General features: G+C 52.2%; 1 protein-coding gene across 1 annotated transcript; it reads left to right on the top strand.

The window, feature by feature from the left end:
- Positions 1–594: 594 nt before the first annotated feature.
- Positions 595–21,833, top strand: ESYT1 (extended synaptotagmin 1; the record flags this gene model as incomplete). The annotated part of the gene is made up of 31 exons (XM_080705100.1): positions 595–978; positions 2,750–2,791; positions 2,969–3,103; positions 3,212–3,285; positions 3,406–3,478; positions 3,620–3,709; positions 3,872–3,927; positions 5,935–6,058; positions 6,146–6,322; positions 6,415–6,497; positions 7,775–7,823; positions 7,941–8,027; positions 8,118–8,210; positions 8,429–8,500; positions 9,211–9,297; positions 13,764–13,913; positions 14,225–14,380; positions 14,461–14,637; positions 15,267–15,349; positions 15,460–15,508; positions 15,613–15,702; positions 15,821–15,916; positions 16,396–16,467; positions 17,127–17,213; positions 19,014–19,154; positions 19,299–19,456; positions 20,883–20,981; positions 21,061–21,192; positions 21,269–21,374; positions 21,577–21,626; positions 21,794–21,833. The coding sequence occupies 31 exons, from the start codon at positions 595–597 to the stop codon at positions 21,831–21,833; spliced, it is 3,312 nt and encodes a 1,103-aa protein (XP_080561226.1).
- Positions 21,834–23,218: the final 1,385 nt, after the last annotated feature.

The raw sequence follows: 23,218 nt of genomic DNA, 5'->3' as shown, positions 1-23,218 counted from the left end.
CGCAGCCGGGAAAGAAGAGAATGGTGAGCAATACGCTTAGAGTATCAAAGCCCGGGAAAGTGGACAAATGAACCTGTCAAAGAATCCCAAACCAATTCCAGCCAAACCGTCTGAATGGGTGGAAAGACATCCTGACCATCCACAACCCTCAACTTTGCGAACCCCGCGGCTCCCAGCCCAGGGAACCGGCGCTGCGGCTCCGCATCGCGTCGGACGGCGGCGCTCCCACCCCACGTGGGCGCAGCCCTGGGCCGTCCCCTTTAAGGCACGCCCGCCTTCTCCTTACGACCAATCAAGTGTCGCCCTCTAGTCCTTCCCTCCTTTCCCGCCATCCCAGCCCGCCCACCTTGGCGCTCTGGCCCAATCGGCGAGGCCCGGCCTGCAAGGCCCCCGCCCTTTCCCGCCGGAGGGGGGCGGAGTTTCTACCTTTTGACTCCACCTCGGTCTCTGCGGCGCGAACCAACCCGAGCCGCCGGGGGGCGTGGCCTCGGCCCCTCCCCCACCTGGGGATCTGTTTGCGGAGGGGAGCCGCCGCCAGACCCCGCCGCCTCCAGCTGGCCTCCGGGTCGGGCGGGTCCCCCCCGAGGCCGCGGCATGGAGCGCGCTCCGGGCGAGGACCCCGGCCCCCCGGCCCCGCCCTCCGCCCCGCACGACCCCCCCGGCCGGCCCCCTGCTGCCCACCCCGCGCCGGACCCCGGAGCTCGGGTCTCACCTGCCGGCCCCGGCGCGGCGGGCGAGGCCCTGGCGCTGCTGGCTTCCTTCGGGCGGCGGTTGCTGGTGCTGGTGCCGGTGTACCTGGCGGGAGCGGCGGGGCTCAGCGTGGGCTTCGTGCTCTTCGGCCTCGCCCTCTACCTGGGGTGGCGCCGGGTCCGCGACGAGAAAGAACGGAGCCTCCGGGCAGCCCGGCAGCTGCTGGAGGACGAGGAGCGGCTCACGGCCAGGACGCTGTACATGAGCCATCGCGAGCTGCCTGCCTGGGTGAGCTGCCCCGCCGTGCGCCGCACGGCCCCTCGTTCTGGGCTCCCCTCGCCCTAGAGTCCGCTCCCCGTTTCGGCACAGTGGGTCCAGGACTTCGCCTCTCGCCCCGTTAGCCGCTCGCCCGCTGGGACGCGCCACTCTGGAGCCGGCCGCCGGTCCCACCCACCCCTTCCTCCGCCCAGATCGGGCCTCCACCGCACTGGGACTTTTCTCTCTCGGGCAACTGCAAGATAACATTTCGGGGCGGGGGCCCAGCTGAGCTCGCCCTCCGAGCCCAGCTGTCTTGAACACTCCTCTTCCCTGGGTCCCAGTCCTTGGTACCGCTCACATTCCTTCGCATTTCCCATTCTCCTTAAGACTTTTTACTTACTTAAGGCCGTGGAGGTTTCCCTTTTCCCGCTCATACCCCGCGTACCCGCAGCCCCCTCCCCCGCCCCAGGAGCATTGCCTAGTTGAGCCCCAGCACCTGGGCTGACCCTCCGTGGTTGCCCAGCACCTGGATTGACTCCATGGTTGCCTCGCAGCAGCCGGCTGCAGTGCAGCTGAGAGGCTGCTGGGCCAAGGGAGTGGGTGCTGCTTGGAAGAGGGCAGAGTGGGTGCTGCGGTTCCGCTGCCCCCGCCGCACACGCTCCTGGCCGGCCCCACCCTTTTCCGGACTGTGCGCCGCGCTCGCTTGCTGGGTTGACCAGACCCTTGTTTCTGAGCCTGGTCGCCTGGGCTGTGGCAGGTGCCTTCTCTGGCCTTGCAGAGGCAAGACCCGTTAACAGCCCCTCCCTGCCTCTCTTCCTGCCCCTCCCAGCAGAGGTACCAGTCTAAGGGGAGAATAGCAGAAGAGAGGAGTCAGGTCGACACCAGCAGACATGGGCATGCTTTTCTTCCGGGGCTAACCTGGAAAGGAGGAAGGAGGAAAAAGGGTCCTAGGGGACTTGTAGCCCAGGCAGCAACTGTCTGTTCCACCTACTCCTTATCATGGAAATCAGCCCTCCACTCCAGAGTACAGGTGTCCTCTCTCATAAAGGGGGCTGGAGAAGATGTATCTATGTGTACCGTGAGGGGGAAGCTAGGCGACAGCATCCCTTTCCCAAGACAGTGAAGGGCTGGGGGCAGGGTGCACGGGCGGGGGAGGCAGATGAGTTGCCCTCCTGCCCAGCAGACAAAGACGGACTGCACAACAAATGCTTGAGAGGCAAGTGTGTGTGTGTGTGTGTGTGTGTGTGTGTGTGTGAGAGAGAGAGAGAGAGAGAGAGAGAGAGAGAGAGAGAGAGGGAGGGAGGGAGAGAGAGAAGCAAGCCACGGTCTAATCAGCTCTCCTGGCCCCTCTGCATTAAGAATTTGCTTTCTTCTTCATGTTCTTGGGATGGACGCCCCAGTCCAGTCCAGGGGGAGGAGGGGAGGCTGGACAAAGGAAGGAGGACTCCTTCAATCCCAGGATTCCCTCAGCTCTGACTTGACAGGACCTCCCCCACCAGAAGGAATGCGCCCTTCTCCTCCTCCCTCCTCCTGCTCTCTGCCCCAGCAGCTGTCATTTTACATCCCTGAGCCGTCCACAAAGCATCTTTGTGTGGCCTACACCCTGCTAGCCCCCCTTATTTAAGAGGCCTCAATAACCCCAGGTTCTGAAGAATGAACTCTCAGGGCTACCTTTCGCCCGGCCTTGGGTGTGAGAAGTCCCTGTCCTCTGACATATGTTCCCTCTCCTCTGGGGGTCCCACTGGCCTCTTGGGAAGTGGGTGGAAGGTGTGCTCATGATTCTCTGCCTTCCTCCCTCCAGGTCAGCTTCCCAGACGTGGAGAAGGCAGAATGGCTAAATAAGGTGAGGACCATCCTGATTTTCCTTTTTCTTGAGGGGAAAAGGGGCTCCCTCCTTTGACTGGGCCCTGCCACAGTTCAGTTCTAGCCTAAGCCAGTGCTGCCCATGGAAGCAGTCTGAAGGAAGCTGCGTTTAGAGGGATGATTGGGCTCTCATCTGACCATCTCCCTTTCTGCCCAGATCGTGGCCCAGGTCTGGCCCTTCCTGGGCCAGTACATGGAGAAGCTTCTGGCCGAAACCGTGGCCCCAGCTGTTCGGGGATCTAACCCCCATCTGCAAACGTTTACATTCACACGAGTAGAACTGGGTGAAAAGGTACCTGTGGGAGGAGATGGGACAGGAAGGGGGAGGATGGGGGCCTGGAGGGGGCTGAGGAGTCCTCCCTTTCTCTCCTGTCTCTCTCAAGATCTCCTTTCTCTCCAGCCATTGCGTATCATGGGAGTCAAGGTTCACCCTGGTCAGAGAAAAGATCAGATCCTGCTGGACATGAACATCAGGTAACAGCACCCCCGTCCTCCTGCTTCCCCTCAGCATGTCCTAGTCAGACCTGGCTGCTCCCCTCCCTCACCTTAGCCGAGTACTAACTGTCTTCATCTTCCTCCCCACCTGATCCCCAGCTACGTAGGTGATGTGCAGATTGATGTGGAAGTAAAGAAATATTTCTGCAAAGCAGGAGTCAAGGGCATGCAGGTGGGAGAGACATTAGGGTCCCTCATAACAGGGAGTCTTTGCCCTGGGAAGTGGGAGGTTGGAAAAGCCAAGGCCAGGGAAGACTGGGAGGACAGCAGGCTTTTTCTGGGGAAAACCCTTGGTCTTTTCTTCTTGCCCTAGCTACATGGTATCTTGCGGGTGATTCTCGAGCCACTCGTGGGGGACCTTCCTATCGTGGGAGCTGTGTCCATGTTCTTTATCCGCCGCCCGGTAAGAGGAAACATTGGTGTGGGTGGAGAAGCAGGGAAACAGAATTGGGAGGTAGCTATAGTCAGGAGAAGGGAATCGGTGGAGGGCTGAGGCCTGAAAACACTGGGTGGGTGTGACTGTGCCCTACAGAATCTATCCTGACCATGTGCCCTTTCCTTCCAGACCCTAGACATCAACTGGACAGGGATGACCAACCTGCTGGATATCCCAGGACTTAGGTATCAAGGACTTACTGAGTACCTGCTAAGTATCCCAGCCCTGGGTTGAGGGTGTAAGGGATTCAAGGCAGTGAAAGATGCAGCCTGTGACCTCCAAGTTGGAGAGATGAGGCCAGTACTCCTGAAAGGTTTCATACTGTGATTAGAGCTGAAGACTGCTCAAGCCAGGGGCAAAAAGAAAGAAAAGCTGACAATGGCAATGACGAAGAAATAGAGTAATAGGGAGACAAGGAGCAAAAGAGAATCCTTTTCTCTGTTTGCAGTACCAGGGATTGACCCCAAGGGCATTCTACCTCTGAGCTACACCCCCAGCCCTATTTTTTTTAATCTTTATTTTGAAACAGGGGCTCAGCCAGGCATGGTGGCACCCGCTTGTAATACCAGCATTTGGGAGGCTGAGACAGGAGGATCCTAGTTCGCAGCCAGCCTCAGCTACTTAGTGAGGCCCTCCACAACTTAGTTGAGACCCTGTTTCAAAATAAAGAATAAAAATTAGGGCTGGGGTGTAGCTTGGGTATAGCTTAAATACCCAAGAATGCCCCTGGGTTCAATCCCCAGTACCACACACACACACAAAAAGAGTCTCACTAAGTTGCGGAAGGCCTCACTAAGTAGCTAAGCCTGGAAAGGAACTTGTAGTCCTCCTGTCTCAGCCTCCCAAGTACTAGGATTACAGTTGTGCACCACCATGCTGGGCCCATAGGAAGTCCATTTTTTGAGGGGGAGTACTTGGGAGGCTGAGCCAGGAAGAGGATCACAGGTTCCATGACAGCCTCAGCAAATAGTGAGACTCTCATCAAACCAGCGAGACCCTGTTTCAAAAACAGAAATAACCCGGGCATGGTGGCACACGCTTGTAATCCCAGGATTTAGGAGGCTGAGACAGGAGGATAGAGGTTCAAGAATAGCCTCAGCTACTACTTAGTAAGGCCCTTTGCAACTCAGTGAGACCCTGTTTCAAAATAAAGAATAAAAAAATAGGGCTGGGGGTGTACCTTGGAGGTAGAATGCCCCTGGCCTCCATCCCCAGTACTGCAAAAAAATTTAAAAATAAAAAAATAAAGCCGGGCGTGGTGGCACACGCTTGTAATCCCTGCGCTTGGGAGGCTGAGACAGGAGGATCGCACAGGTTCGAAGCCAGCCTCAGCTACTTAGTGAGGCTTCCAGCAACTTAGTGAGACCCTGTTTCCAAATAAAATATAAAAAAAGGTCTGGGAGTATAGCCCGGAGGTCGAAAGCCTCTGCGTTCCACCCCCAGTACCACCAATAAATAAATAAATAAATAAATAGGGCTGGGGGGTGTAGCTTGGAGGTAGAATGCCCCTGGGTTCCAGCCCTTGTGCTACCAAAATATAAAAAATTAAATTAAGAATAAAAAATAAGCTGGGCATGGTGGCTTACACTTGTAATCCCATCATTTGGGAGGCTGAGGCTGGAGGATTGCAGTTGTGGACAGCCTCAGCTACTTAATAAGGCCCTTCACAACTTAGTGGGACCCTGTTTTCAAAAAATAAAGAATAAAAAATAGGGCAGGGGGTGTAGCTCTGAGGTAGAATGCTCCAGGGTTCCATCCCCAGACCCGCAAAAGAATAAAAAATAGGGCTGGGGGGGGTATAGTTTGGAGATAGAAAGATAGAATGCCCCTGGGTCCGATCCCCAGTACTACCAAAAAAAAAAAAAAAAAAGAAAGAAAGAAAGAAAGCTGGACATGGTGACGCACTCTTGTAATCCCAGGGAGGCTGAGACAGGAAGATTGCAGGTTCAAAGCCAACCTTGACAGTTTAGCAAGGCCCTCTGCAACTTAGTGAGACCCTGTTTTCAAAATAAGAAATAAAATTGGGCTGGGTTTAGGTCAGAGGTAGAAGGCCTTTGGGTTCAATCCCTAGTGCCACAAAAAAAAAAAAAAAAAAAAAGAGGGAGGAAGAGAAAGGAAGAACTTCCTCATAGCTGCTGGGTTTGGAGGAAATGTGGGCGTTGGCCACATTTCTTTTTCACTCCCCCTTTCAGCTCGCTCTCTGACACCATGATCATGGATTCCATTGCTGCCTTCCTTGTGCTGCCCAACCGACTGTTGGTGCCCCTTGTGCCTGACCTTCACGATGTGGCCCAGTTGCGTTCCCCTCTGCCTAGGGTATGGCTTCTCCCCACTAGCCAGATCCTTCTCTCAAGACCTCTGCACTGGCTCTGTAGTTTCTCACCAACTCACTCCTACTCCCAGGGCATTATCCGGATTCACCTGCTGGCCGCTCGAGAGCTGAGCTCCAAGGACAAATACGTGAAGGGCCTGATCGAGGGCAAGTCAGACCCCTATGCGCTTGTGCGTGTGGGCACCCAGACATTCTGCAGCCGTGTCATCGACGAGGATCTCAACCCTCAGTGGAGAGAGACCTACGAGGTGGGAAGCCGGGGAGAGCCCACGTCGAGGGCGAGGCCCACAGCGTGTGGGAGAAGACGGGCCCCTGAGTCCCTCTCCCTCGTGCTCCCCAGGTGATGGTGCATGAGGTCCCCGGCCAGGAGATTGAGGTGGAAGTGTTTGACAAGGACCCAGATAAAGATGACTTTCTGGGCAGGTGAGACTCTGCCCATGATCCTGAAACCCCCAGAGGTCACGGTAGTCATCGCTGGGACTGGGACTCCTGTATCACTTTTCTTCCCTCATCCGTGCACACACAGACACATAAATATCTCCCCAGTGTAAGAAGAAGGAGGCTGAGCTCCCTTCAACTGTCTGGCAGTTGTTTCTGGGTGGGTGAGTGGAAGGCCTTTAAAATGATACTAATTACAGCACTCTTCTGGTACTGGGGATGGAACCCAGGGGCCTTCTCCCTCTAGGCTACACCACAGCCCGATTTTATTTTTTATTTGGGCTGGGTTTGGTGGCGCACACTTGTAATTCCAGTACTTGGGAGGCTGAGACAGGAGGATCGGGTTCATGACCAGCCTCCGTTACTTAGGCCCTCCACAGCTTAGTGAGACTGTGTTTTAAAATAAGGAATAAGCCGGGCGTGGTGGCGCACGCTTGTAATCCCAGCATTCGGGAGGCTGAGACCTGGAGGATCGCGGTTCACGGACAGCCTCAGCTACTTAGTGAGGCCCTCTGCAACTCAGTGAGACCCGGTTTCAAAATAAAGAATAAAAAGTAGGGCAGGGGGTGTAGCTCGGAGGTCAAATGCCCTGGGTTCCATCCCCAGACCTGCAAAAAAATAAATAAATAAATAAATAAAATAAATAAATAAAATAAAATAAGGAATAAAGCCGGGCGTGATGGCACATGCTTGTAATCCCCGCACTTGGGAGGCGGAGACAGGAGGATTGTGCAGGTTCAAAGCCAGCCTCTCTGGCTTAAGAGACCCTGTTTCCAAATAAAATATAAAAACAAATAGGTCTAAGAGTGTAGCCCAGAAGTAGAAGGGTTATATCCCCAGTACCACAAAAAAAAAATAATAATAATAATAAAGAAAATTGGGCACGCTTGTAATCCCCGCGCTTGGGAGGTGTAGACAGGAGGATCGCGAAGGTTCGAAGCCAGCCATGCTGGCTTAAGAGACCCTATTTCCAAAAATAAAAAAGTACAAAATAGGTCTGGGAGTGTAGCCCAGAGGTAGAAGGGCTTCCAGGAACCCCAGTGCCACAAAAAAAAAAAAAAAAAAAAAAAAAAAAATTGGGTTGGGGATGTAGCTCAGAGGTAATAGGAAAAGCAGGTCTCACTAAGTTGAGCTGGCTTTGAGCCTGCGATCCTCCTGTCCCAGCCTCCCAGTACCAGGATTGTAGGCGAGCGCTGCCATGCCTGTCATACAATGCTCGCCTTTTCTCCCTCTCCCTGCCCCCTCCTCTCCCTGCCCCCCAGAATGAAGCTGGATGTCGGGAAGGTCTTACAGGCTGGAGTGCTGGACGATGTAAGTTGGGAGAAGAGGAAGGTGGGGTGATGTTTTTTGGCAGACAGTGGCTATTGCGCTGGGGGAAATGGCTGGGTAGGTATCTGATCCCCATCACACCACACTCTTCTACTTCAGTGGTTCCCTCTACAAGGTGGACAAGGCCAAGTCCACTTGAGACTAGAATGGCTGTCACTTTTGGCAGATGCAGAGAAACTGGAGCAGGTAAGCCACATGGGAAACAGGAAGCTGGCAGGGGAGAAATCTAAGCACAGGGATCAGGAGGACCAGAGCCTGGCATCTCCCCCCACCCAGGTTCTGCAGTGGAATCGGGGAGTCTCCTCTCGACCAGAGCCTCCATCAGCTGCCATCCTCGTTGTCTACCTGGATAGGGCCCAGGATCTTCCCGTGAGTTTGGCTTCTGGGTGGGTGACCGGGGAGCACCCACTCAGCCTTGCTGACGATCCAAATGCCCGTGCCTGCCTTGCTCCGGAAACTAACTGGAATGTAGGGATTCCCAGGAGGCCATCAGGCCCACCTCAGGGAAGAGATTCTGGTGTGATCCTACCTCCCCTCACCAAACCCAAACTCCCAAGATGGTGACCTCTGAATTCTACCCCTGACAGCTGAAGAAGGGGAACAAGGAGCCCAACCCCATGGTACAATTGTCAATTCAGGATGTGACCCAGGAGAGCAAGGTAAGGGCCAGGACGCCACCGCGGGGCACAGTGTGGGGAGCAGGGCTACTGCTGGAATGAAGGCGCCCTGCAGAATGTCTGCCAGTGAGCCGGGCGTGGTGGCGCGCGCTTGTAATCCCAGTACTCAGGAGGCTGAAATGGGAGGGAGGGTTGCAGGTTTGAGGCAGGCACACAGTAACTTAGCAAGACGCTGTTTTAAAATAAAAGATAAAGCCGGGCGTGGTGGCGCACGCTTGTAATCCCCGCGCTTGGGAGGCGGAGACAGGAGGATCACACAGGTTCGAAGCCAGCCGCGCGCGCTGGCTTAGGAGACCCTGTTTCCAAATGAAAAAGGTTAAAAAATAGGTCTGGGAGTGTAGCCCGTGGGAGTGTATCCCGGAGGTAGAAGGGCTTCCAGGAACCCCAGTACCACCAAAAAATAAAATAAAAATAAAATAAAATAAAAGATAAAGCCGGGTGTGGTGGCGCACGCTTGTAATCCCAGCATTTGAGAGGGCTGCACCCCCAGTACTGCAAAAAAAAGGGCCTGGGGGGTGTAGTTCACTGGTAGAACACCTCCGAGGTCATTCCCTGGTAATACACACACACACACACACACACACACACACACACACACACACATAATAATAGAATGCTTCCAAGTGCAAGGGTTTTGGAGAAACAGAAATGGTACTGTACTAATGCCCTTACTCCGTCCTCCCTGTCACCAGGCTGTCTATAGCACCAACAGCCCAGTGTGGGAGGAAGCTTTCCGTTTCTTTCTACAAGACCCTCGAAGCCAGGAGCTCGATGTGCAGGTCAGATTATCCCCACACCTCTTATTCTCTCTTCCCTGATCTGTGCTATTGCTCTTGCCTTCTTCTCCTTTGACCCCCCCCCCCTTTTTTTCTTTTTGTGCTCTGGGGGCAGAACCCAGAGCCTTGTTCATGCCAGGAAGTATACCTCTGGGCTACACCCCCAGCTCCCTCATCTGCATTTTCAATCTGTCAGCTAGACTCCTCACCTCCCCCAATATCTCTCCCCTGTTCCCCAAATACCTCTCTAGAATGAGGTTGTTTGTTTGTTTTGGTTTTGGTTCTAGTGATTGAACCCAGGGTCTTATATAAGCCAGGCAAGTACTTTACCACGGAACTACAATTCCAGGCCCTAGAATCAGTTTTTGTTGTTTTGTTTTGTTTTGTTTGTGGTGCTGGGGTGGAACCCAGGGGCTTTTCTACCTCTAGCTACACTCCCAGGTCTATTTGTATACCTTATTTGGAAGCAGGTTCTCACTAAGTTGCCGAGAGCCTCACTAAGTAGCTGAGGCTGGCTTTGAACCTGTGTGATCCTCCTGTCTCAGCCTCCCAAGCGCTGGGATTACAAGCGTGCGCCACCACACCTGGCTTGTTGTGGTTTTTGCAGTACTGTGTATAAAACTCAGGGGCATTCTACCTCAAAGCTACATCCCCAGCTCTATTTTTATTCTTTATTTTGAAACAGGGTCTCACTAAATTACAGAGGGCCTTGCTAAGTAGCTGAGGCTGACCATGAACCTGCGATTCTCCTGTCTCAGCCTCCAGGTACTGGGATTACAAACATGTGTCAACATAGCCGGGCATGGTGGCGCACGCTTGTAATCCCCGCGCTTGGGAGGCTGAAACAGGAGGATCGCACAGGTTCAAAGCCAGCCTCAGGTACTTAGTGAGGCTTTCAGCAACTTAGTGAGACCCTGTTTCTAATAAAATAGAAAATAGTTCTGGGAGTATAGCCCGGAGGTAGAAAGCCTCTGGGTTCCACCCCCTGTGCCACCATAAATAAATAAATAAATAAATAAATAAGTAAAATATTTGTCAACATGCCCAGCAAAGGCCCAGCATTTAAAAAGTCATAAAGCCCGGTATAGTGGCACATGCTTGTAATCCCAGTGCTTGGGAGGCTGAGACAGGAAAATTGCAGGTTCAAGGCCAGCCTCAGCAATTTGTAAGGCTCTCTACATCTTAGTGAGACCTTGTTTCTTTATTCTTTTTTTTTGGGGGGGGTGGAACTGGGGCTGGAACCCAGGGGCCTTCTACCTCCAGGCTACACTCCCAGACCTATTTATATTTTATTTGGAAACAAGGTCTCTTAAGCCAGCTGAGGCTGGCTTCGAACCTGCGCGATCCTCCTGTCTCAGCCTCCCAAGCATGGGGATTACAAGCGTGCACCACCACGCCCGGCTGAGACCTTGTTTCAAAATAAAGAATAAGCCAGGTGTGGTGGTGCATGCTTGTAATCCCTGCGCTTGGGAGGCGTAGACAGGAGGATCACGCAGGTTCGAAGCCAGCGCGCTGGCTTTAGGAGACCCTGTTTCCAAATAAAAAGTATAAAATAGGTCTGGGAGTGTAGCCTGGAGGTAGAAGGGCTTCCAGGAACCCCAGAATCACAATAAATAAATAAATAAATAAATAAATAAATAAATAAATAAATAAATAAGTAAATAAATAGAAAGAAAGAAAGAATAAGCCAGGCGTGGTGGCACACACTTGTAATCCCAGCATTTGGGAGGCTGAGACCAGAGAATCGCGGTTCATGGACGGTCTCAGCTACTTAGTGAGGCCCTCTGCAACTCAGTGAGACCCGGCTTCAAAATAAAGAATAAAAAATAGGGCAGGGGCTGTAGCTCGGAGGTCAAATGTCCTTGGGTTCCATCCCCAGACCCTCAAAAAATAAAAATAAAAATAAAAATAAAAAATAAGCCGGGCATGGTGGCGCATGCTTGTAATCCCGTGCTTGGGAGGCTGAGACAGGAGGATTGCACAGGTTCGAAGCCAGCCTCAGCTACTTAGTGAGGCTCTCAGCAACTTAGTAAGACCCTGTTTTCAAGTAAAATATAAAATAGGTCTGGGAGTATAGCACGGAGGTAGAAAGCCTCTGGGTTCCACCCCCAGTACCACACAAAATAAATAAATAAATAAAAATTAAAAAATAAAGAATAAAATAGGGCTGGGAATGTACTCAGAGGTAAAATGCCTCTAGATTCAATCTCCAGTACAGAAAAAAAAAAAAGTCATTCAGAGCTTGGTATGATGGTACACTCTTGTAATACCATTATTTGGGAGGCTGGCACAGGAAACTCGCAGGTTCACAGCCAGCCTCAGCTACTTAGTGAGGTCCTCTGCAACTTAGTGAGACTCTGTTTCAAAATAAAAATAGGAGCCAGGCGTGGTGGCTCACGTTTATAATCCCAGCATTCAGGAGGCTGAGACTGGAGGATCGCGGTTTGCGGACAGCCTCAGCTACTTAGTGAGGCCCTCTGCAACTCAGTGGGACCCTGTTTCAAAATAAAGAATTAAAAAAAAATTAGGGCAGCTGGGCGTGGTGGCACATGCTTGCAATCCCCATGCTTGGGAGGTGGAAACAGGAGGCACACGTTCGAAGCCAGCCACACTAGTTTAAGAGATCCTGTTTCCCAAATTAAAAAAAGTATAAAAGTAGGTCTGGGAGTGTAGCCCAGAGGTAGAAGGGTTTCCAGGAACCCCAGTACCACCAAAAAAAAAAAAAAAAATTAGAGCAGGGATTGTAGCTTGTACGTCAAATGCCCCTGGGTTTCATCTCCAGACCCCCCCCAAAAAAAATAGAAATAAATAAAAATAGGAACCGGGTGCGGTGGTGCACGCTTGTAATTCCAGGATTTGGGAGGCTGAGACCGGAAGATCGTGGTTCGCGGACAGCCTCAGCTACTGAGTGAGGCTCTCAGCAACTTAGTGAGACCCTGTTTCCAAATAAAATATAAAATAGGTCTGGGAGTATAGCCCAGAGGTAGAAAGCCTCTGGGTTCCACCCCCAGTACCACACACACACAAAAAAAAGAGTAATAAATAGGGCTGGGGATGAGGATATAGCTCAGAGGTAGAATGCCCTGATTTCATCCCCAGTACTGCAAAAAAAAAAAAAGGAAGCCAAAAGTAGTGGCCCACATTTGTAATCTCAATACTTGGGAGGCTGAGACAGGAGGATTGCAAGTTCATGGGCAGCCTCAGCTACTTAGTAAGACCTTGTTTCAAAATAAATAATAAAGAATAGAGTTGGAGCCGGGCATGGTGGTGCAGGCTTGTAATCCCCACACTTGGGAGACAGAGACAGGAGGATTGCACAGGTTCGAAGCCAAGACCCTGTTTCAAAAAAAAAAAAAAAAAAAAGTAAAAATTGGTCTGGGAGTGTAGCCCGGAGGTAGAAGGGCTTCCAGGAACCCCAGGACCACCAAAAAAAAAAAAGAATAGAGCTGGAGCCAGGTGCGGTGGCGCACGCTTGTAATCCCAGCATCTGGGAGGCTGAGACTGGAGGATCCTGCTTCACAGACAGCCTCAGCTACTTAGTGAGGCCCTCCGCAACTCAGACTGTTTTAAAATAAAGAATAAAAAGCCAGACGTGGTGGCGCACGTTTGTAATCCCAGCATTCAGGAGGCTGAGACCTGGAGGATCACGGTTCGCAGACAGCCTCAGCTACTTAGTGAGGCCCTCTGCAACTCAGTGAGACCCGGTTTCAAAATAAAGAATAAAAAATGGGGCTATGAGTGCAGCTCAGAGGTAGAATGCCCCTAGGTTTCATCCCCAGTACCTTAAAAAAAAAACAAAACAAAAGCCGGGCGTGGTGGCGCACGCTTGTAATCCCAGTGTTAGGGAGGCTGAGACCGGAGGATCGGGGTTCGCGGACAGCCTCAGCTACTTAGTGAGGCCCTCTGCAACTCAGTGAGACCTGGTTTCAAAATAAAGAATATAAAATAGGGCAGGGGGTGTAGCTCGGAGGTCAAATGCCCCTGGGTTCCATCCCCAGACCCGCAAAAAAAAAAAAAAAAAAGAATAAAAAATTGGGCAGGGGGTGTAGCTCAGAGGTCAAATGCCTCTGGGTTCATCCCCAGACCTGCAAAAAAAAAAAAAAAGAAAGAAAAGAAAGAATACAGCTGGAAGCTGGCCGTAGTGGAACATGCTTGTGATCCTAGCATTTGGGAGGCTGAGACAGGAGGATCACAGGTTCTTGGCCAGCCTCAGCTATTTAGGCCCTCCACAACTTAGTGAGACCCTGTTTCAAAACAAAAGAGTAAAATATAGGGCTGGAGGTATAGTTCAGAGGTAGAATGCCTCTGGGTTCAATCCCCAGTACCAAACAATCAGATAAATAAATATCCCAAGAGAAACAAAAGGTTTGCGGTGGTGGGATGAGGAGTAAAATGGGGCCATGTCAGTTTTCCAGGTTCCCAGGTGTGCCTCTCGCTGCTTACCGCATTCCCTCCTCCTTCACCTGTAGGTGAAGGATGACTCCAGGGCCCTGACTCTAGGGGCGCTGACCCTGCCTCTGGCCCGCCTGCTGACTGCCCAGGAACTCACCCTGGACCAGTGGTTCCAGCTCAGCAGCTCTGGCCTAAACTCCAGGCTCTACATGAAACTGGTCATGCGGGTAGGAAGTGGAGGAAGTGCTGGGGGGCGGTGGGAAGGTCTGTGGATCTTTTGGTGTTCAGAGTAAGCAAAAGGTCCCTGCTAAGATGAAGTGAGCTGGTATGTGTAGAAGCAACTAGCAGGAACATGAAGAACATTTGATCCGACTAGGGGAGGGAATGGTGTGTGAACTGGGTGGTTGTGGAAGGAACCCAGCGGTGAGCCAGCCACGGCAGGAACCTGGTTCCCTGCGCGGACTCCCAGCCCCCACTTGCCTTGCCTGCCACTGGCTAGCTGCACCTCCTTGATCAGCAACCACACCACCCTTCCCAGATCTTGTACTTGGATTCATCAGAAATCCGCTTCCCCACTGTGCCTGGTACTCCTGGTTCTTGGGACCTAGACAGTGAGAGCCACCAGACAGGCAGCAGTGTGGATGCCCCACCTCGGCCCTGTCATACAACACCCGACAGCCACTTTGGGACAGAGGTGAGTCAACATCTGCAAAGCGTTGGGGTCCCTTTTCTCCCTTTCACTGCCAGCTGGTGCCCCATCTGTCCCTCTTGCAGAATGTACTTCGGATCCATGTATTAGAGGCCCAGGACCTGATAGCCAAAGATCGTTTTTTGGGGGGACTGGTAAAAGGCAAGTCAGACCCCTATGTCAAACTGAAGCTGGCAGGACGAAGTTTCCGGAGCCGTGTTGTTCGTGAAGATCTCAACCCGCGCTGGAATGAAGTTTTTGAGGTCAGAATTGAGTAGCTGGGGCTGGGCATGGTGGCGGACACTTGTAACTTCAGTATTTGACAGGCTGAGACAGGAGGATCGCAGGTTCACATCCAGCTTCAGCTAGTGAGGTCTTCTGCAATTTAGTGAGACCCTCTTTCAAAATAAAAAATAAAGAGCCGGTGTGGTAGCACATGCTTGTAATCCCAGTACTTGAGAGGCTGAGACAGGAGGATCACAGGTTTGCGGTCGGCCTCAACTACTTAGCAAGGCCCTCTGTAACTTAGTGAGACCTTGTTTCAAAATAAAAAATAGAAATTGGGTGTGGTGGCACATACTTGTAATCCCAGGAAGGATGAAACAGGAGGATGGCAGGTTTGCGGCCAGCCTCAGCTACTTAGTGAGGCCCTCCACAACTTAGTGAGACCCTGTTTCAAAATAAAGAATAAAAAATAGGGCTGGGGTGTAGCTTGGAGGTAGGATGCCCCTGAATTCCATCCCTAGTGCTGAAAAGAAAAAGAATTGAGTGGCAGGGACCTGCCTCAGCTTGCCCCTTCCTCTTGCCCATCTCTGAGTGGGATTGCAAAGGGTGTAACCATTTGGAGAGGAAATGAGAGTTCCTTTTCGTCCACACTATTCTCTCCCACCAGGTCATTGTCACATCAATTCCAGGCCAAGAGCTAGAGGTTGAGGTCTTTGACAAGGACCTGGACAAGGATGACTTTCTGGGCAGGTAAGAGGGTGGGGAGCCCTGCTGGGCCCTCGTCGACTGTGGAGCCTGGCCTCAGAGCGAGAGAACCCATCTGACCATCTGCGGTTCATCTTGATCTTTCTTGTGCACAGGTGTAAAGTATGTCTCACCACAGTCCTGAACAGTGGCTTCCTTGACGAGGTGAGCATGGGGTATACATCCTCCTGATCCAGCCCAGGCCTGGCTCTCTTCCGTCCCCTTCTCCCACACTCAAGCCTTTCCGGCCTGCCTCCACACCTCCACAGTGGCTGACCCTGGAAGATGTCCCGTCTGGCCGTCTGCACTTGCGCCTGGAGCGGCTGACCCCCCGGCCTACTGCTGCTGAGCTAGAGGAGGTGAGGCAGGAGACTGGAGGAAGGAAGGGGCCCTGGGTGGGCAGGACCAGCCAGTCTCTCAGCTTGCCAAACCCCAGAATGGCAGTTTGTACCCCAACCTGTCTTGTGCCCTCCCCAGGTGCTGCAGGTGAACAGCCTGATTCAGACCCACAAGAGTGCAGAGCTGGCCGCGGCACTGCTGTCCGTCTACCTGGAGCGGGCGGAAGACCTGCCGGTGAGCGCTCTCCCCACCCTGGCTCCCTGGCCCTTCTTCCACCTCCCTCGCTTGGGGAAGCACCTCACAGATTCAGAACAGTGAATGGCCCCTCTCTTTCTGAGGCGGTGCTGGAGGGGGAAGAGTGTTCATAGCCAGGAGTGCAGTGAGTATTGAGTGAGAATGGAGGCATGGCTGCTCACTGTGGCTGTAATTTGTTGGGGGGGAGATCTGCCCAACCAAGTCCAAATTTGAGACTAGCCGGGCGTGGTGGCGCACGCTTGTAATCCCCGCGCTTGGGAGGCTGAGACAGGAGGATTGCGCAGGTTCGAAGCCAGCCTCAGCTACTTAGGCTCTCAGCAATTTAGTGAGACCCTGTTTCCAAATAAAATATAAAATAGGTCTGGAGTATAGCCCGGAGGTAGAAAGCCTCTGGGTTCCACCTCCAGTACCACCAAAAAAAAAAAAAAATTTTGAGACTAACGCTATTCTCCTTCTAGCTCCGCAAAGGCACTAAGCCTCCCAGCCCTTATGCAGTTCTTACTGTGGGAGAGACTTCTCACAAAACCAAGGTACTGGGATATGCTGCACGGTTAAAAATGGCAAGGGAGAACCCGGGGGTGTGGTGGCACATGCTTGTAATCCCAGCATTTGGGAGGTGGAGACAGGAGGATCGCGGTTCGTGGACAGCCTCAGCTACTTAGTGAGGCCCTCTGCAACTCAGTGAGATCCGGTTTCAAAATAATGAATAAAAAATAGGGCAGGGGGTGTAGCTCGGAGGTCAAATGTCCCTGGGTTCCATCCCCAGACCCGCAAAAAAAATAAAAATAAATAAAAAAAATTAAAAATTAAAAAAATAGGGCAGGGGGTGTATCTCGGAGGTCAAATTCCCCTGGGTTCCATCCCCAAACCCGCAAAAAAAAAAAAAAAAAAAAAAAAGGCAGGGGAGAACCCGGGGGGCATGGTGGCGCATGCTTGTAATCCCAGCATTTGGGAGGTGGAGACAGGAGGATCACTGTTTGTGGACAGCTTCAGCTACTAAGCAAGGCCCTTCGCAACTCAGTGAGAACCTATTTCAAAAATAAAGAGACCAAAAAATAGGGCTGGGGGTGTAGCTCAAAGAGGTACAGTGCCCCCGGGTTCCATCCCCAGTACTGAAAAACAAAAATGGGAGGGGAGAGAGGAGAGAAGAGAGTATCAACTGCTGATCATAACTCCCCCTCTCTACCAGACTGTCCCCCAGACTTCAGCCCCTGTCTGGGATGAGAATGTCTCCTTTCTCATCCGGAAGCCACACACCGAGAGCCTGGAACTGCAGGTACCTTAAGTCCACTCTACAGATCTTTAGCGGCTTCCCCCATGGGTGGGCAGCGATCCAGGCACAGGGCAGTCAGAGCTGGAGACCGAGTTCTTGTCCTTATGGAGTGAATTCATACTTTGCCTTGGGCTGGGGGGAGGGGAGATGGTCAAAGAATACTTCCAGAATAATCACTGAGTTAAAAGGCACTATGGAGAAAAAAAGCAAGAGGTCTAACAGAGTGGGGATGAGGTGGAAGCTGTAACATGGCTCCTTAGGTGACTTCTGAATGTGAGGGCAGACAGGATCTGACCAAGAAAGGACGCGCAGGCAGAGTGGAGGAGAGAAGGCAGAGAGAGAAGCAGGCAGGAGCGAGGCCATGGGGCATTAACTGTTATGCTGAGAATTTGGACTTTTCTTAAGGCTTAGGGAAGCCATGAAGGAGACCATGTCCAGATTTGTACTTCAAGGAGATCATGTTGAGAACAGGGTAAAGAATGAACTCAAAAAGCCGGGCATGGTGGCGCACGCTTGTAATCCCAGCATTCGGGAGGCTGAGACCGGAGGATCGCAGTTCAAGGACAGTCTCAGCTACTTAGTGAGGCCCTCCGCAACTCAGTGAGACCCTATTTCAAAAATAAATAATAAAAAATAGGGCTCCGGGTGTCCCTTGGAGGTAGAATGCCCTTGGGTTCCATCCCCAGTACCGCAAAAAATAAAAATAAAGAATAAAGCAGGTGTGGTGGCACACGCTTGTAATCCCAGTACTTGGGAGGCTGAGACAGGAGAATCATGCAGATTCGAAGCCAGCCTCAGCTACTTAGTGAGGCTCCCAGCAACTTAGTGAGACCCTGTGTCCAAATAAAATATAAAATAGGGGTAGCCCAGAGGTACCACACACAAAAATAAATAAAATTTTAAAAATACCGCCGGGCGTGGTGGCGCACGCTTGTAATCCCCGCGCTTGGGAGGCGGAGACAGGAGGATCGCGCAGGTTCGAAGCCAGCCGTGCTGGCGTAAGAGACCCTGTTTCAAAAATATAAAATAGGTCTGGGAGTGTAGCCCGGAGGAAGAAGGGCTTCCAGGAACCCCAGTACCACCAAAAAATAAAAAAATAAAAATAAAAATAGGACTGGGAGCTAGGCATGTGCCACCACACCCGGCCCGGCATGTAATCTCAATTCTTGGGAGGCTGAAACAAGAGGATCGCCAAGTTCAAAGCCAGCCTTAGCAACTTAGCGAGGTTCTCAGCAACCTAGTGAGACCCTGTTTCCAAATAAATCAGGGTAACGGTGTAGCTTGGAGGTAGAATGCTTCTGGGTTCAAACCCTAGTATAAAAAAAAAAAAAAAAAGCAAAATAGGATTGGGGATGTAGCTCAGAGGTAAAATGATGCCCCTGAATTCAATCTTTAGTACCACACACGAAAGGAAAGAAGAAAGGATGGATGGAAGGAAGAAAGAAAGAAAGGACGAACTATACTGAGTGTGGTGGCACCACCTGTAATCCCAGAACTTGGCTGAGAAAGGAGGACCACAGGTTCAAGGACAACCTCAGCAACTTAATTAGGCCATCAGAAACTTAGGGAGACCCTGGTTCAAAACAAAAAATAAAGAGCTGGGGATATAGCTTGGAGGTAGAATACTTCTAGGTTTAATCTCCAGGAGTAAAAAAAGAAAAAGAAAAAAAAAGGAGCAAGGAACCAGCAAGTACTATCATGGCTCTCTGTCCTTCACTAAGGGCTCTCTCACTGCACTTGGACATCATAGTCAGTCATTTGTGGATGGTCATTTTCCCCTGATCACAGTCGTGTTGCCCACAGGTTCGGGGTGAGGGGACGGGGGCCTTGGGCTCATTGTCCCTGCCGCTCTCGGAGCTCCTGGAGGCTGACCGGCTGTGCTTGGACCGCTGGTGCGCGCTCGCCAATGGCCAGGGGCAGGTGCTGCTGAGAGCACAGCTAGGGGTGAGTGCCAGGGATGGCGGTGGGCAGAGGGGGCAGGAGAGGGCCTTCCTGGCTGAAGGACACTCGGGGGAGGGAACAGAGGCCCATGTCCTGACAGCAAGGGAGCCAGAGAACCGTGATGGCTCACAGCGTTCTCACCCCCAGATCCTGGTGTCCCAGCACTCAGGAGTGGAAGCGCACAGCCACAGCTACAGCCACAGCTCCTCCTCGCTGAGCGAGGAACCAGAGCTCTGGGGGGGCGGCCTCCCTCACGTCACCTCCTCAGCCCCAGAGCTCCGGCAGCGCCTAACACATGGCGACAGGTAAAGGGCTGGGACAGGACAGGCTGCAGCAGTGTTAACAATTATGAGTTAGAGCCGGGTGTGGTGGCGCACGCTTGTAATCCCAGTACTTAGGAGGCTGAGGCGGAAGGATCGCAGGTTCACGACCAGCCTCAGCTACTTAGTGAGGCCCTCTGCAACTTAGTGAGACCCTCTTTCAAAATAAAGAATAAAAAATAGCACTAGGGGTATAGCTTGGAAGTGAAATGCCCCTGGATTTCATCCCCAGTACCACAAAAAAATAAATAAGGCTGGGCAGGCATGGTGGTACATGTTTGTAATCCCAGCACTTGGGAGGGTGAGACAGAAGGATCGCAGGTTCATAGTGAGCCTCAGCTAGTGAGGCCCCCTGCAACTTAGTAAGACCCTGTTTCAAAACAAGAGTAAAAAATAGGACTGGGGATGTAGCTTAGAGGTAGAATGCCCCTGGGTTTCATCCTCACCACCACACACAGAGTATGAGTTAGCCAGGTGTGGTGGTACACACTTGTAATCTCAGCATTCGGGAGGCTGAGACCAGAGGATCACAGTTCATAGACAGCCTCAGCTACTTAGGCCCTCTGTAACTTAGTGAGACCCTGTTTCAAAATAAAGAATAAATAATAAGGCAGGGAGTATAGCTCAGAGGTCCAGTGCCCCTGGGTTCCATCCTCAGACCCGCAAAAAAAAAAAAAAAAAGGCTAGGAAGCCAGGAATTGTGGCCCAGGCCTGTAATACCAGTACTTGGGAGGCTGAGACAGGAGTATCTCAGGTACAAGGGCATTATTAGCAAGTAGTGAGACTGTCATCAACCTAGTGAGACTCTGTTTCAAAATAAAAATAAAAGAAGGCTGCGGGAGCCAGGCATGGTGGCGCACACTTGGAATTCCAGTTCTTGGGAGGCTGAGATAGGAGGATTATGGGTTCACAGCCAGTCTCAACTATTTTGTGAAGCCCTCTACAAAATAAAGTTTCAAAATAAAGTTTAAGGACTGGTAGTGTAGCTCAGAGGTAGAATGTCCCTGGGTTCAATTCCAGTACCGCCAAAAAAAAAGAAAAAAGAAAAAGAAAAAAAAAGAAAAATACCAAGTGTGGTGCATTTCAGAGGCTAAGACCGGAGGATGGCAGTTCGTGGCCAGCCTCAGCTACTCAGTGAGGCCCTCTGCAACTCAGTGAGACTCTGTTTCAAAGTAAAGAATAAAAAATAGGGCTGGGGGTGCCGCTCAGAGGTAGAATGCCCAGTACTGAAAAAAAATATATATATATACACACACATACATATACACATATACATATACACACACACCTATGGCTCAGAGGTGGAATGCCCCTAGACACACTTCCTACTCTCACAAATAAGTACTAGTGGATTATACGTCCCCTAGGCTAGGCACTACCTTCTCCCAGACCTGTCTCCATCTCTTCTCAGTTCCCAGGAGGCTCCTGTTGGGCCTCTGGGCCAGGTGAGGTTGACAGTGTGGTACTACAGTGAAGAACGCAAGCTGGTCAGCATCGTTCACAGCTGCCGGTGAGTCCCCTGCCCTCGAGTCCAGCTCCCGCCATCCCTCCCCTTGGATCACTCCATCATCTGCCCCTCCCCATTGCAGGGCCCTTCGACAGAGTGGGCGGGAAGCCCCTGACCCCTATGTGTCACTGTTGCTACTGCCAGACAAGAACCGAGGCAGCAAGAGGAAGACCTCACAAAAGAAGAGGACCCTCGGTCCTGAATTCAACGAGCGGTCAGTCAGTGGGCACGAGGGCGCAGGGAGGGCAGGCTTGGGCCAGGCCTGGCCCTCATACCCAGCCCCTCCCCAGGTTTGAGTGGGAGCTGCCCCTGGATGAGGCCCTCAGGCGAAAGCTGGATGTCTCCGTGAAGTCTAGCTCGTCCTTCATGTCTAGAGAGCGTGAGCTTCTGGGGAAGGTGAGCGCGCAGGGATGGGTGGGGCAGAGACCCGGCTGCTGGGCCCAGGCCGGAGTGCCTGCAGAGGAGGAAGCACCTTGAGGGGCACCTTGGCAGGGACCCTGCCGCCCCTGCAGTGGCCTGGGACCAAGGAATGTGTGATGATGGCACAGTCTCTGGAGATACCAATGTAACGACTTGCCCCCCACCGTCCCCGACCCAGGTGCAGCTGGATCTAGCCGAGATGGACCTTTCCCAGGGCGCAGCCCAGTGGTGAGTGTCTGGATGGCCGGGGGCTGGGGCTGGATAGTCAAGTAGGAGAAACCGTAGTCACAGGAGGGGATGCAGTCCAAGCTGAGCACCACTGACTGTGAAGGACAGGAGCCCTCAGCCTGGGCCAGAGTCCTCGCTCTTCCTGAGCCCTGTCCTTGCGTCCCCAGGTATGACTTGATGGATGACAAGGACAAGGGCAGCTCCTAGGACTGGTAGTTACGACAGCGCCTCTGCGGTCTTCTTGCCTTGCTCCCTGCATTGCCTCCTCAGTGTGATGAGCCTGAAGCTGGGGTCCCAGGGCTGGGCCCGCACCTTCCGGCCCTATTGCCTTCCAGGCCCATACCCGGGCCGCTGCCTGACCAAAGAGAAGGACCGAATGTTGCCCTCACTGCATGGCCTTGATCCCAGCTCCCGGGCAGGACCTGAGCTGGCTGTTCCCTCCCCGCTGCATATTGTCCCTTCCTCCCGACTCCTCAGGGCCTTCCATACCTGTGCCTGGCCACGGCGGCGCTAGCAGTGGCATGAGCTTACGCCAAATACAGCTTCCAGAAAGATCCTTCTTCTCTAACTGGATGGTCACCTTCTTCCCTGCCATGAGCAGCGAGGGAGAGTAGAGATGTGGGTGGGAAGGGGGATAGGCTAACCTCTCAAGCTGTGAGCCTCTTGGACTACTGCATGTAGGAAATGCTCCATATCCAGTTCTGTCCCACCTTCAACAAGCCTGTCCTGAAAACACCCCAGCTCTGACGACTGCACTGGTCTCCCAGTTCACGGTCAATCAGGAACACGGGGATTCTTCCAGGCCTCCAGGCAGCAGGATATCAGTCTTGGAGCCGCAAGTTGGGGATGTGGAGCAGGCCTTGAAGGACTTAGGACAGCAGGGCCAATTTTTTGTCCAAGTGCCTAGGTTATAAACTCACTGACTAGAACTGAATCTGATACTTTAATTCTGCACCAACTTTGTCAGTCCACTGTATCTTATATTAAACATTATACTCAAAACAGCTGTGGCTCTTTTTCTTAAGAATTGGAAACGTGAGCCAGGCATTGTGGTACACGCTTGTAATCCCTGCGCTTGGGAGTCTGAGACAGGAGGATCACACAGGTTTGAAGCCAGCCTCAGCTACTTAGTGAGGCTCTCAGCAACTTAGTGACACCCTGCTTCCAAATAAAATATAAAATAGGTCTGTGAGTATAGCCCAGGGGTAAAAAGCCCCTGGGTTCCACCCCCAGTACCACCAAAAAAAAAAAAAAAAAAGGGAAACATGAGAAGGAGGGAGGGGGTGGGAACTGGGGAAGGGCTAAATGAGTGATGTGTGCATGTATGGCTCTACCATCTTGTACTCCATTAAGATGTATGACTACAATGCACCAATAAAAATATGTAAAAAAAATAGCCGGGCGTGGTGGCGCACACTTGTAATCCCCACACTTGGGAGGCGGAGACAGGAGGATGGCGCAGGTTCGAAGCCAGCCATGCTGGCTTAAGAGACCCTGTTTCCAAATAGCCGGGTGTGGTGGCGCACGCTTGTGATCCCAGCATTTGGGAGGCTGAGACCAGAGGATCGCAGTTCGTGGACAGCCTCAGCTAC

The sequence above is a fragment of the Muscardinus avellanarius genome (genome assembly GCF_963383645.1).
Source record: "Muscardinus avellanarius genome assembly, chromosome: 11".
In the NCBI taxonomy this organism is placed as follows: domain Eukaryota; kingdom Metazoa; phylum Chordata; class Mammalia; order Rodentia; family Gliridae; genus Muscardinus; species Muscardinus avellanarius.
Note: the sequence above shows the minus strand (reverse complement) of the source record. Positions and strands in the feature narration are given on the sequence as shown.